Below are 12,594 nucleotides of genomic sequence, written 5' to 3' on the forward strand. Positions count from 1 at the left end.
TCCAGGTGAGTTTGGGGTCACTTGGAATTTATCCAGGTGGGATTTGGGGTCACCTGGAATTCATCCAGGTGGGATTTGGGGTCACCTGGAATTTATCCAGGTGGGGTTTAGGGGCACCTGGAATTTTTCCAGGTGGGGTTTGGGGTCACCTGGAATTTGTCCAGGTGGGGTTTACAGTCACCTGGAATTTATCCAGGTGGGTTTGGGGTCACCTGGAATTTGTCCAGGTGGGGTTTACAGTCACCTGGAATTTATCCTGGTGGGGTTTGGGGTCACCTGGAATTTGTCCTTGTGGGGTTTGGGTCACTTGGAATTTATCCAGGTGGGACTTGGTGTCACTTGGAATTTATCCAGGTGGGTTTAGGGTCACTTGGAATTTATCCAGGTGGGTTTGGTGTCACTTGGAATTTATCCAGGTGGGTTTAGGGTCACTTGGAATTTGTCCAGATGGGGTTTGGGGTCACTTCGAATTTATCCAGGTGGAATTTGGGGTAACTTGGAATTTATCCAGGTGGGTTTGGAGTCACCTGGAATTTATCCAGGTGGGGTTTAGGGTCACCTGGACTTTATCCAGGTTGGGTTTGGGATCATTGGGAATTTATCCAGGTTGGGTTTGGGAACATTGGGAATTTATCGAGGTGGGTTTGGGGTCACTTGGAATTTATCCAGGTGGGGTTTAGGGGCACCTGGAATTTTTGCAGGTGGAATTTGGTGTCACCTGGAATTTATCCAGGTGGGATTTGGGGTCACCAGGAATTTATCCAGGTGGGTTTGGGGTCACTTGGAATTTGTCCTTGTGGAATTTGGGGTAACTTGGAATTTATCCAGGTGGGTTTGGGGGTCACCTGGAATTTATCCAGGTGGGTTTGGGGTCACCTGGAATTTATCCAGGTGGGGTTTGGGGTCACTTGGAATTTGTCCTTGTGGTATTTGGGGTCACCTGGAATTTGTCCAGGTGGGTTTGGGGGTCACCTGGAATTTGTCCAGGTGGGATTTGGGGTCACTTGGAATTTATCCAGGTGGGACTTGGGGTCACTTGGAATTTATCCAGGTGGGTTTGGGGGTCACCTGGAATTTATCCAGGTGGGTTTGGGGTCACCTGGAATTTGTCCAGGTGGGTTTGGGTCACTTGGAATTTATCCAGGTGGGTTTGGGGTCACTTGGAATTTGTCCTTGTGGAATTTGGGGTCACCTGGAATTTATCCAGGTGCGGTTTGGGGTCACCTGGAATTTGTCCCGGTGGGTTTGGGGTCACCTGGAATTTCTCCAGGTGGGTTTGGGGGTCACCTGGAATTTGTCCAGGGGGGTTTGGGGTCACTTGGAATTTATCCTTGTGGGATTTTGGGTCACCTGGAATTTGTCCTTGTGGAATTTGGGGTCACTTGGAATTTATCCAGGTGGGTTTGGGGTCACTTGGAATTTATCGAGGTGGGTTTGGGGTCACCTGGAATTTATCCAGGTGGGTTTGGGTGTCACCTGGAATTTGTCCAGGTGGATTTGGTGTCACTTGGAATTTATCCAGGTGGGTTTGGGGTTACTTGGAATTTTTCCAGGTGGGATTTGGGGTCACTTGGAATTTATCCAGGTGGGATTTGGGGTCACTTGGAATTTATCCAGGTGGGTTTGGGGTTACTTGGAATTTATCCAGGTGGGTTTGGGGGTCACCTGGAATTTATCCAGGTGGGGTTTGGGGTCACTTGGAATTTGTCCTTGTGGTTTTGGGGTCACCTGGGATTTATCCAGGTGAGTTTGGGGTCACTTGGAATTTGTCCTTGTGGGGTTTGGGGTCACTTGGAATTTATCCAGGTGGGTGTGGGGGTCACTTGGACTTTATCCAGGTGGGATTTGGGGTCACTTGGAATTTTTCCAGGTGGGATTTGGGATGACCTGGAATTTATCCAGGTGGGGTTTGGAGGTGACCTGGAATTTGTCCACGTGGGTTTGGGGTCACTTGGAATTTATCCAGGTGGGGTTTGGGGTCGCTTGGAATTTGTCGTTGCGGGATTTAGGGTCACCTGGAATTTATCCAGGTGGGGTTTGGGGTCACCTGGAATTTGTCCAGGTGGGTTTGGGGGTCACCTGGAATTTGTCCAGGTGGGATTTGGGGTCACTTGGAATTTATCCAGGTGGGATTTGGGGTCACTTGGAATTTGTCCAGGTGGGTTTGGAGTCGCTTGGAATTTGTCCAGGTGGGGTTTTGGGTCACTTGGAATTTATCCAGGTGGGATTTGGGGTTACCTGGAATTTATCCAGGTGGGTTTGGGGTCACTTGGAATTTATCCAGGTGGGTTTGGGGTCACTTGGAATTTTTCCAGGTGGGATTTGGGGTGACCTGGAATTTATCCAGGTGGGATTTGGGGTCACTTGGAATTTATCCAGGTGGGGTTTGGGGTCACTTGGAATTTATCCAGGTGGGGTTTGGGGTCACCTGGATTTTATCCAGGTGGTTTTGGGGTCACTTCGAATTTATCCAGGTGGGGTTTAGGGGCACCTGGAATTTTTCCAGGTGGGATTTGGGGTGACATGGAATTTATCCAGGTGGGTTTGGGGGTCACCTGGAATTTATCCAGGTGGGGTTTGGGATCACTGGGAATTTGTCCTTGTGGTTTTGGGGTCACCTGGAATTTATCCAGGTGGGGTTTGGGGTCACTTGGAATTTGTCCTTGTGGTTTTGGGGTCACCTGGAATTTATCCAGGTGGGTTTGGGGTCACTTGGAATTTGTCCAGGTGGGACTTGGGGTCACTTGGAATTTATCCAGGTGGGTTTGGGATCATTGGGAATTTATCCAGGTGGGTTTGGAGTCACGTGGAATTTATCCAGGTGGGTTTGGGGTCACTTGGAATTTGTCCTTGTGGAATTTGGGGTCACTTGGAATTTATCCAGGTGGGTTTGGGGTTACTTGGAATTTTTCCAGGTGGGATTTGGGGTGACCTGGAATTTATCCAGGTGGGGTTTGGAGGTGACCTGGTATTTGTCCAGGTGGGATTTGGGGTGACCTGGAATTTATCCAGGTGGTATTTAGGGTCACTTGGTATTTATCCAGGTGGGTTTGGGGTCACTTGGAATTTATCCAGGTGGGTTTGGGGTCACTTGGAATTTATCCAGGTGGGTTTGGGGGTCACTTGGAATTTGTCCAGGTGGGGTTTGGGGTCACCTGGAATTTATCCTGGTGGGTGTGGGGTCACTTGGAATTTATCCAGGTGGGTTTGGGGTCGCTTGGAATTTGTCCTTGTGGGATTTGGGGTCACCTGGAATTTATCCAGGTGGGATTTGGGGTCACTTGGAATTTATCCAGGTGGGATTTGGGGTCACCTGAAATTTATCCAGGTGGGTTTGGGGTCGCTTGGAATTTGTCCTTGTGGGATTTGGGGTCACCTGGAATTTATCCAGGTGGGGTTTGGGATCATTGGGAATTTATCGAGGTGGGTTTTGGGGTCACCTGGAATTTGTCCAGGTAGGTTGGGGTTACTTGGAATTTTTCCACGTGGAATTTGGGGTGATCTGGAATTTATCCAGGTGGGTTTGGGGGTGACCTGGAATTTGTCCAGGTGGGTTTGGGGGTCACCTGGAATTTATCCAGGTGGGTTTGGGGTCACTTGGAATTTATCCAGGTGGGTTTGGGGTCACTTGGAATTTTTCCAGGTGGGATTTGGGGTCACCTGGAATTTGTCCTTGTGTTTGGGGGTCTCCTGGAATTTATCCAGGTGGGATTTGGGGTCACTTTGAATTTGTCCTTGTGGGATTTGGGGTCACCTGGGATTTATCCAGGTGGGTTTGGGGTCACTTGGAATTTGTCCTTGTGGAATTTGGGGTAACTTGGACTTTATCCAGGTGGGGTTTGGGGTCACCTGGATTTTATCCAGGTGGGTTTGGGATCATTGGGAATTTGTCCAGGTGGGTTTGGGGGTCACCTGGAATTTATCGAGGTGGGGTTTGGGGTCACCTGGAATTTATCCAGGTGGGTTTGGGGTCACTTGGAATTTTTCCAGGTGGGATTTGGGGTGACCTGGAATTTATCCAGGTGGGATTTAGGGTCACTTGGTATTTATCCAGGTGGGTTTGGGGTCACTTGGAATTTATCCAGGTGGGTTTGGGGTCGCTTGGAATTTATCCAGGTGGGGTTTGGGGTCGCTTGGAATTTGTCGTTGTGGGATTTGTGGTCACCTTGTATTTATCCAGGTGGGTTTGGTGTCACCTGGAATTTGTCCTTGTGGAATTTGGGGTCACTTTGAATTTATCCAGGTGGGGTTTGGGATCAGTGGGAATTTATCCAGTTGGGGTTTGGGGTCACTTGGAATTTATCCAGGTGGGATTTGGGGTCGCTTGGAATTTATCCAGGTGGGGTTTGGGGTCGCTTGGAATTTGTCGTTGTGGGATTTGTGGTCACCTTGTATTTATCCAGTGGGTTTGGGGTCACCTGGAATTTGTCCTTGTGGAATTTGGGGTCACTTGGAATTTTTCCAGGTGGGATTTGGGGTGACCTGGAATTTATCCAGGTGGGTTTGGGGGTGACCTGGAATTTGTCCAGGTGGGTTTGGGGGTGACCTGGAATTTATCCAGGTGGGTTTGGGGTCACTTGGAATTTGTCCTTGTGGGGTTTAGGGGCACCTGGAATTTATCCAGGTGGGATTTGGGGTGACCTGGAATTTATCCAGGTGGGTTTGGGGGTCGCTGGGAATTTGTCCTTGTGGTTTTGTGGTCACCTGGAATTTATCCAGATGGGGTTTGGGGTCACTGGGATTTTATCCTTGTGGGTTTGGGGATCACCCCTGGAATCACCCAGTGTGGATTTTGGGGCCACCTGCAATTACCTCGTGTGCATTTTGGGATCCCTGGGGTGTCCCTGGGATTCATCCATGTGGATTTGGGGATCACCCCTGGAATTGCCCTGTGTGGATTTTGGGATCACCTGGGTGTCCCTAGAATTCATCCATATGAATTTTGGGATCACATGGAATTCCCTCATGCAGGTTTTGGGATCACCCCTGGAATTACTCCGTGTGGATTTTGGAATCCCCGAGGTGTCCTTGGAATTTATCCATATGGATTTTGGGATCACCTGGAATTGCCCCGGGTGGATTTCGGGATCACCCCTGGAGTTCCCTCGTTGGAATTTGGGATCCCCGCGGGGTTTTGGGACCGGAGCCGCTCCGGGCGGGGTTTTCCCAAGGGCCGGTTCCGCTCTGTTGTGGCAACGGAGCCGGGAGCAGCGTGAGCCCCGGGAGCGGCGGCTCCTGCTCCGGGAAAACTGCCCGGGAACGGCGGCTCCTGCTCTGGGAAAACATCCCGGGAACGGCGGCTCCTGCTCTGGGAAAACATCCCGGGAACGGCGGCTCCTGCTCCGGGAACGGCGGCTCCTGCTCCGGGAAAACATCCCGGGAACGGCGGCTCCTGCTCCGGGAAAACATCCCGGGAACGGCGGCTCCTGCTCCGGGAGAACATCCCGGGAACGGCGGCTCCTGCAAAAACTGCCCGGGAACGGCGGCTCCTGCAGAAACATCCCGGGAACGGCGGCTCCTGCTCCCGCTGTATTCCCGGCACCGCCCCGTGAGTGCCCGCGATCCCCGCGGTCCCCGGGATTCCAGGGATTCCTGGGAATTGTTTGGGAAGGGTTTGGGTTCGAGAATGGGAATGGGAATGGGAATGGGATTGGGAATGGGAATGGGAATGGGAATGGGAATGGGAATGGGAATGGGAATGGGAATGGAATAGGGATGGGGATGGGAATGGAACAGGGATGGGGATGGGAAAGGGGCATGGGGGTGGGAATGGGAACAGGAATGCAATGAGAATGGGACACGGTGGGATCAGGGATTGGATTTGGAATGGGGATATGATTGTGACAGGGAATGGGAATGGGAATGGGAATGGGAATGGGAATGGGAATGGGAATGGGAATGGGAATGGGACACAGTGGGACTGGGAATGAGAATGAAATGGGAAGGGGAACAGGAACAGGATCAGGAATGGGAATGGCGACGGGAATGGGGATGGGACAGGGTGGGAATGGGGTGGGGTTGTGAATGGGAATGAGAACAGGGATGAGGATGGGAAATGGGCATGGGCATGGGATTGGGAATGGGAACAGGAATGCAACAGGAATGCAGTTGGGACACGGTGGGATCAGGGATGGCATTTGGTATGGGGATATGATTGGGACAGGGAATGGGAATGGGAATGGGGATGGGAGAGGATGGGAATAGAGGAGGGATTGGGAATTAGGATGGGATTGGGAATGGGGATGGGAAATGGGCATGGGGATGGGATTGGGAATGGGAACAGGAATGCAACAGGAATGCAGTTGGGACACAGAGGGATCAGGGATGGGATTTGGAATGGGGATATGATTGGGACAGGGAATGGGGAATGGGAATGGGAATGGGAATGGGAATGGGAATGGGACACAATGTAATCAGGGATGGGATTGGGAATGGGAACAGGATTGGGACAGGGAATGGGATTGGGACAGGGAATGGGAATGGGAATGGGAATGGGAATAGGAATGGGAATGGGAATGGGAATAGGAATGGGAATAGGAATGGGAATAGGACACGGCAGGATCAGGAATGGGACAGCGTGGAAATGGGAATGGGAGACTGGATCAGCAATGAGACACACTGGGATTGGGAAGGGGACAGGGTGGTATCAGGAATGAGACATGGCAGGAATGGGACTGAGCAGGATCGGGAATGGGAGAACCAGGAACAGGACTGGGACACCCTCACCCAGCTCATCCCCATCCTCACCCCCATCCCCGTCCCCACCGTGTCCCCGCTGTCCCTGCTGTCCCTGCCAGCTGTGTCCCCCCCAGGGATGTCCCTGCCAGCCCCGGGCCGGGCCCTGCCCGCGCAGGAGCCGCTCCGGAGGCACGGGAACATCCCGAGCCTGGAATCGCCCTCGGAGCGCCGGCCTGCCCCAGCCTGCCCGGCTGTCCCTGCCCGCTGCCAGGAGAGCACGGTGAGTGACACGGGGACACACGGGGAGGGGACAGCCCCAGGCTTGGCTGCTGTTCATCTCGGCAATGAAGCAATTCCTGGATTTCCCTACTCCCGGCAGATGTGAAGGAAGAATTGGAGCCTCTGGCTGCTCCTGCCACCCTTTCCCTGTCCCCAAGGTCCCCCAGGGCTGTCACCCCCTGCCAGGCTGGTGGCCAAGGCCATTCCTGAGGTCATTCCCAAGGCACGTGGCTCCCCTGCAGCCACCGAGATCCTTCCCGAGGGGATCCAGGGTAATTCCTCAGGAATTCTTCCCCCTGTCCCCAGCATCTCCAGCCACACACGAGCCAAAAAAAATCCAGGAGAATCTTTGGGAATGTTCATCCCTCTGTTGTTCTTCACCCCATCCCTCTGTTAAAGAGCTGGAAAGCCCCAAAAAGCTCCGAGTTTGGGGGTCCCTGGTCCAACCCCACATTCCACAGGGGGCGGGTGGGAAAAAAGGGAAAAGAGGGAGATGGGGAAGTGAGAGGAGAGGAGAAGGTTGGAAAGGACAGAAGGATGGATGGATGGATGGATGGATGGATGGATGGATGGATGGATGGATGGATGGATGGATGGATGGATGATGGATGGATGGATGATGGATGGATGGATGGATCCATGGATGGATGGATGATGGATGGATGGATGGATGGATGGATGGATGGATGGATGGATGGATGGATCCATGGATGGAGGGATGGATGATGGATGGATGGATGGATGGATGGATGGATGGATGGATGGATGGATGGATGGATGGAATGGATGGATGATGGATGGATGGAATGGATGGATGGATGGAATGGATGGATGGATGGATGATGGATGGATGGATGGATGGATGGATGGATGGATGGATGATGGATGGATGGATGGATGGATGGATGGATGGATGGATGGATGATGGATGGATGGATGATGGATGGATGGATGGATCCATGGATGGATGGATGATGGATGGATGGATGGATGGATGGATGGATGGATCCATGGATGGAGGGATGGATGATGGATGGATGGATGGATGGATGGATGGATGGATGGATGGATGATGGATGGATGGATCCATGGATGGATGATGGATGGATGGATGGATGGATGGATGGATGGATGGATGATGGATGGATGGATCCATGGATGGATGATGGATGGATGGATGGATGGATGGATGGATGGATGGATGGATGATGGATGGTTGGATGGATCCATGGATGGATCCATGGATGGAGGGATGGATGATGGATGGAGGGATGGATGATAGACAGATGGATGATGGATGGATGGATGGATGGATGGATCCATGGATGGATGGATGGATGGATGATGGATGGATGGATGATGGATGGATGGATGGATGGATGGATGGATGGATGGATGGATGGATGATGGATGGATGGATGGATGATGGATGGATCCATGGATGGATGGATGGATGGATGGATCCATGGATGGAGGGATGGATGGATGGATGGATGGATGGATGGATGGATGGATGGATGGATGATGGATGATGGATGGATGGATGATGATGGATGATGGATGGATCCATGGATGGATGGATCCATGGATCCATGGATGGTGACAAGAGCAGGGGACAATCTGCACATCTCTCAGCTCTCCCATGGTGTGTCTGACCCTCATCCCGAGCCAATCCCTGGGACCAGGGGGGACGTCCCTGTCTGTCCAGCAGTGCCAGCCGTGCTCTGGTCCCCAGGGGGGTGGCAGCCTCCGCCTGGCACTGCAGAGGATGGCCGGGGACCTGCTGTCCCTGCGCCGCCGTGTCGCCAGCCTGGAGGCGGAGAACGGGCACCTGCGGCACAGCCTGGCCCGGCTGCGGGAGCCAGCCCAGCTCCGCGGCACTGACACCGACGTGCTGACCCGGGACGAGCTGCTGGACAGGCTGGGTGCGTGCTGGGCACACTGGGCACTGCCAGGGACATGGTGTGTCACCCTGGGGATGGGCAGGACACGCAGGGCGCTGCCACCCTATGTGGGTGACAAGGATGTGGCATGTCAACCTGGGGACATGCAGGGTAGGCCGGGCACAGCCACCCTGCCTGGGTGATGGGGACATGGCACATTATCCTGGGGACGGGCAGGAAATGCTGGGCACTGCCACCCCAAGTGGGTGACAAGGATGTGGCATGTCACCATGGGGGTTGGCAAGGCATGCTGGGCACTGCCACCCTGCCTGGGCGACAGTGACAGGGTGACCGGGACGTGGTGCTTCCTTACAGCCACCCTGGGCTGTGAGTTGGGCACTGCCACCCTGGGTGGGCAACAGGGACATCGTGTATCACCATGGGGACAGGCAGGACACGCTGGGCACTGCCACCGTGGGTGGTGACAGCCCTGTCCCCACAGCCACCCTGTCCCATGAGCTGGCGGCGGGCGCGCTGGAGCTGCGGGCGCTGCGGGACCGGGTGCAGCGGCTGCAGAACGAGCTGATCCGGGTACGGCCCCGCGGGCACGGCGGGCACCCGGGGCTGTCCCGGGGCTGTCCCGGGGCCGTGCCCGGCACTCCCGGGGCTTCTCCCGCAGAAGAACGACCGCGAGAAGGAGCTGGTGCTGCTCCAGCGGCGGCAGTGGCAGCAGCTGGCACGGCGGCGCTGCCAGGACAGGGCGGCCGAGGCCGGGGCGCTGCAGCGGGCACTGCGACAGCAGGACAAGGTGACACGGCCCGCGTGACAAGGACGGGTTTGGGGACCCCGCCAGCGCCCCCCGGCCCTGCACGGGCTGGGCACGGAGCCCTGGGGACGTGGGGACAGCGGTGCCCTGTGCCCAGGTGATCGAGGCCATGGAGCGGCTGCTGCTGCGGGACAGGAGCGCCGAGAGAGCCGCGGGTGCGTGCGGGGGACAGCGACACTCGGGAGTGTCCCCAGCTGTCCCTGGGATGGCCCGGGGTGGGTGCGGGGGGACAGCCACATTCGGGGGGTCCCCAACTGTTCCCGGGATGGTCCGAGGTGGGCAGGAGGGGACAGGGACACTCGGGGATGTCCCCAGCCCTTCCTGGGATGTCCCCAACCCTCCAGGGACCTGGACGGTCCAGGGTGGGCACGAGAGAACCGCGGGTGGTGTGAAGGGGACAGAGACACTCAGGAATGTCCCCAGTTGTCTTCTGGGATGGTCCAGGGTGGGCAGGAGGGACCCATGGATGGGGACACAGGGACAGGGACACTCAGGGATGTCCCCAATTGTCCCTGTGATGGCCCCGGGGTGGGCAGGAGGGGACAGAAACACTCAGGGATGTGGGATGTCCCCAACCCTCAGAGATGTCCCCAGCCCTCCCTGAGATATCACCAACTCTCCTTGGGGACTGGGATGGTCCAGGGTGGGCAGGAAGGGACAAGGACACTCAGGGATGTCCCCAACCCTCCCTGTCCCCCCCCTCATTCCCGAGCCCCCGGGCAGAAGCCAGGGCTGGCTGTCCCCCCTGTCCCCGCCCGGGGAGGGACACGAGACACGGGACAATGTCCTCAGTGTGCCCCCAGAGGTGCCACCTCACCGGTGCCACCCCGCAGGTGCCACCCTGGCGGCGCTGCTGGCCCAGAAGCGACTGCGGGAGGAGCCGGCGGGACCCGCCCGGGCCGCGGTGAGAGCGGGAGGGGACACGGGGGTGGCACCGGGGACAGAGGGGACAGAGGGGTGACACCGGGACAGAGGGGAGACGGCTCCGGGGGTGGCAGCGGGGACAGAGGGGACACGGGGGTGACACCGGGACAGAGGGGACACGTCCCGGGGGTGGCACCGAGACAGAGGGGACACGGGGGTGGCACCGGGGACAGAGGGGACAGAGGGGACACGGCTCCGGGGGTGGCACCGGGGACAGAGGGAACACAGCACTAGGGGTGGCAGTGGGGACAGAGGGGACGTGGAGGTGACACCGGGGACAGAGGGCACTAGGCCCGGGGACGGTACTGGGGATAGAGGGGACACGGCACCGGGGGTGGCACCGGGACAGAGGGGACACAGAAGTGGCAGCGGGGACAGAGGGGACAGAGGGGACATGGCACCGTGTGTGACACTGGGCACAGAGGGGACTCGGTCCCAGGGTGGCAGCGGGTACAGAGGGGACACGGGGCTGGCACCGGGACAGAGGGAACAGAGGGGACACGGCACCGGGGGTGGCAGCGGGGACAGAGGGGACAGCCGGACCCGTCCCGGGGTGACATGGGGGTGACACTGGGGACAGAGGGGACCCGGGGGTGGCCGCGGGCGCGGGGCCGATCCCGACCCGCCGTTCCCGTGCCCGCAGCGGCTCCTGGGGCCCGGGGAGAAGCTGGAGCTGCTGGCGCGGCTGGAGCGGGAGCGGGGCCGGGCCCGGGCGCTGGAGAGGCAGGTGGGCACCGCGGGGCGGGGTGGGGCCACCCACGGGGGTTTGGGGTCACCCAGGGTGGTTTGGGGTCACCCAGGGTGGTTTGGGGTCACCCTGCCCGTTTTGGGGTCACCCAGTGTCTTTGGAGTCACCCAGCACGTTTTGGGTCATCCTGCGTGTTTTAGGGTTACCCAGTGTGGTTTTGGGGTCACCTGGCGTGGTTTGGGGTCACCCAATGTGTTTTAGGGTCACCTGGCGCGGTTTGGGGTTACCCAGCTTGGTTTGGGGTCACTCAGAGCCTTTTGGGGTCATCCATCATGTTTTGGGGTCTCGCAGGGCAGGTTGGGTCTCCCAGTGAGGTTTGGGGTTACCCAGTGCGATTTCGGGTCCCCAGTCCATTTGGGCTCCCCAGCCCGTTTGGGGTCTGTCCCAGCCCGGTTTGGGTCAGTCCCAGCCCGTTTGGGGTCAGTACCAGTCCATTTGGGGTCCCAAGCCCATGTGGGGTCAGTCCCAGCCTGTGTGGGGTCAGTCCCAGCCTGTTTGGGGTCAGTCCCAGCCCGTTTGGGGTCTGTCCCAGCCCATTTGGGGTCAGTCCCAGCCCGTTTGGGGTCAGTCCCAGCCCATTTTGGGTCAGTCCCAGCCCATTTGGGGTCAGTCCCAGCCCGTTTGGGGTCAGTCCCAGCCCATTTTGGGGTCCCCAGCCCATTTTGGGTCAGTCCCAGCCCATTTTGGGATCCCCAGCCCGTTTGGGGTCCCCAGCCCGGTTTGGGTCAGTCCCAGCCCGGTTGGGGTCTGTCCCAGCCCATTTGGGGTCAGTCCCAGCCCATTTTGGGGTCCCCAGCCCGTTTGGGGTCAGTCCCAGCCCGTTTGGGTCAGTCCCAGCCCAGTTGGGGTCAATCCCAGCCCAGTTTGGGTCTGTCCCGGCCCATTTTGGGGTCCCCAGCCCGTTTTGGGGTCTGTCCAGCTGCAGGAGGCCGCCCGGAGCTGGGCTCGGGGCCAGCAGGAGTTGGGGACGCGCCTGCAGGAGTGGGAGCACGGCCTGGGCCTCGTGAGCGGGGACAGGGGACACTGGGGACACCAGTGACCCTACAGTGACCCTACAGTGACCTACAGTGACACCGGTGACCTACAGTGACCTACAGTGATCCTACAGTGACACCAGTGTCCTACAGTGATCTTGACACCAATGTCCCCAGTGACCCCAGTGATCCCCAGTGTCCCCACTGACCCCAATGTCCCCAATGTCCCCAGTGTCCTCCAGTGTCCTCCAGTGTCTCTAGTTTCCTTCAGGATCCGCAGTG

At 57.2% G+C, this 12,594-nt stretch overlaps 1 protein-coding gene across 1 annotated transcript in view; it reads left to right on the forward strand.

Moving 5' to 3' along the window:
* CCDC33 (coiled-coil domain containing 33) overlaps positions 1-12,377 on the forward strand; it is a 29,005-nt gene extending 16,628 nt beyond the window's left edge. The window contains exons 2-8 of the mRNA XM_063170131.1: positions 8,693-8,882; positions 9,343-9,431; positions 9,520-9,648; positions 9,764-9,821; positions 10,500-10,570; positions 11,270-11,317; positions 12,258-12,377. Of these exons, the coding sequence (XP_063026201.1) occupies positions 8,693-8,882; positions 9,343-9,431; positions 9,520-9,648; positions 9,764-9,821; positions 10,500-10,570; positions 11,270-11,317; positions 12,258-12,377 (705 nt within the window). The remainder of the gene's footprint in view (positions 1-8,692; positions 8,883-9,342; positions 9,432-9,519; positions 9,649-9,763; positions 9,822-10,499; positions 10,571-11,269; positions 11,318-12,257) is intronic.
* Positions 12,378-12,594: the final 217 nt, after the last annotated feature.

This window comes from Melospiza melodia, chromosome 15, assembly GCF_035770615.1.
Source record: "Melospiza melodia melodia isolate bMelMel2 chromosome 15, bMelMel2.pri, whole genome shotgun sequence".
NCBI classification, from domain to species: domain Eukaryota; kingdom Metazoa; phylum Chordata; class Aves; order Passeriformes; family Passerellidae; genus Melospiza; species Melospiza melodia.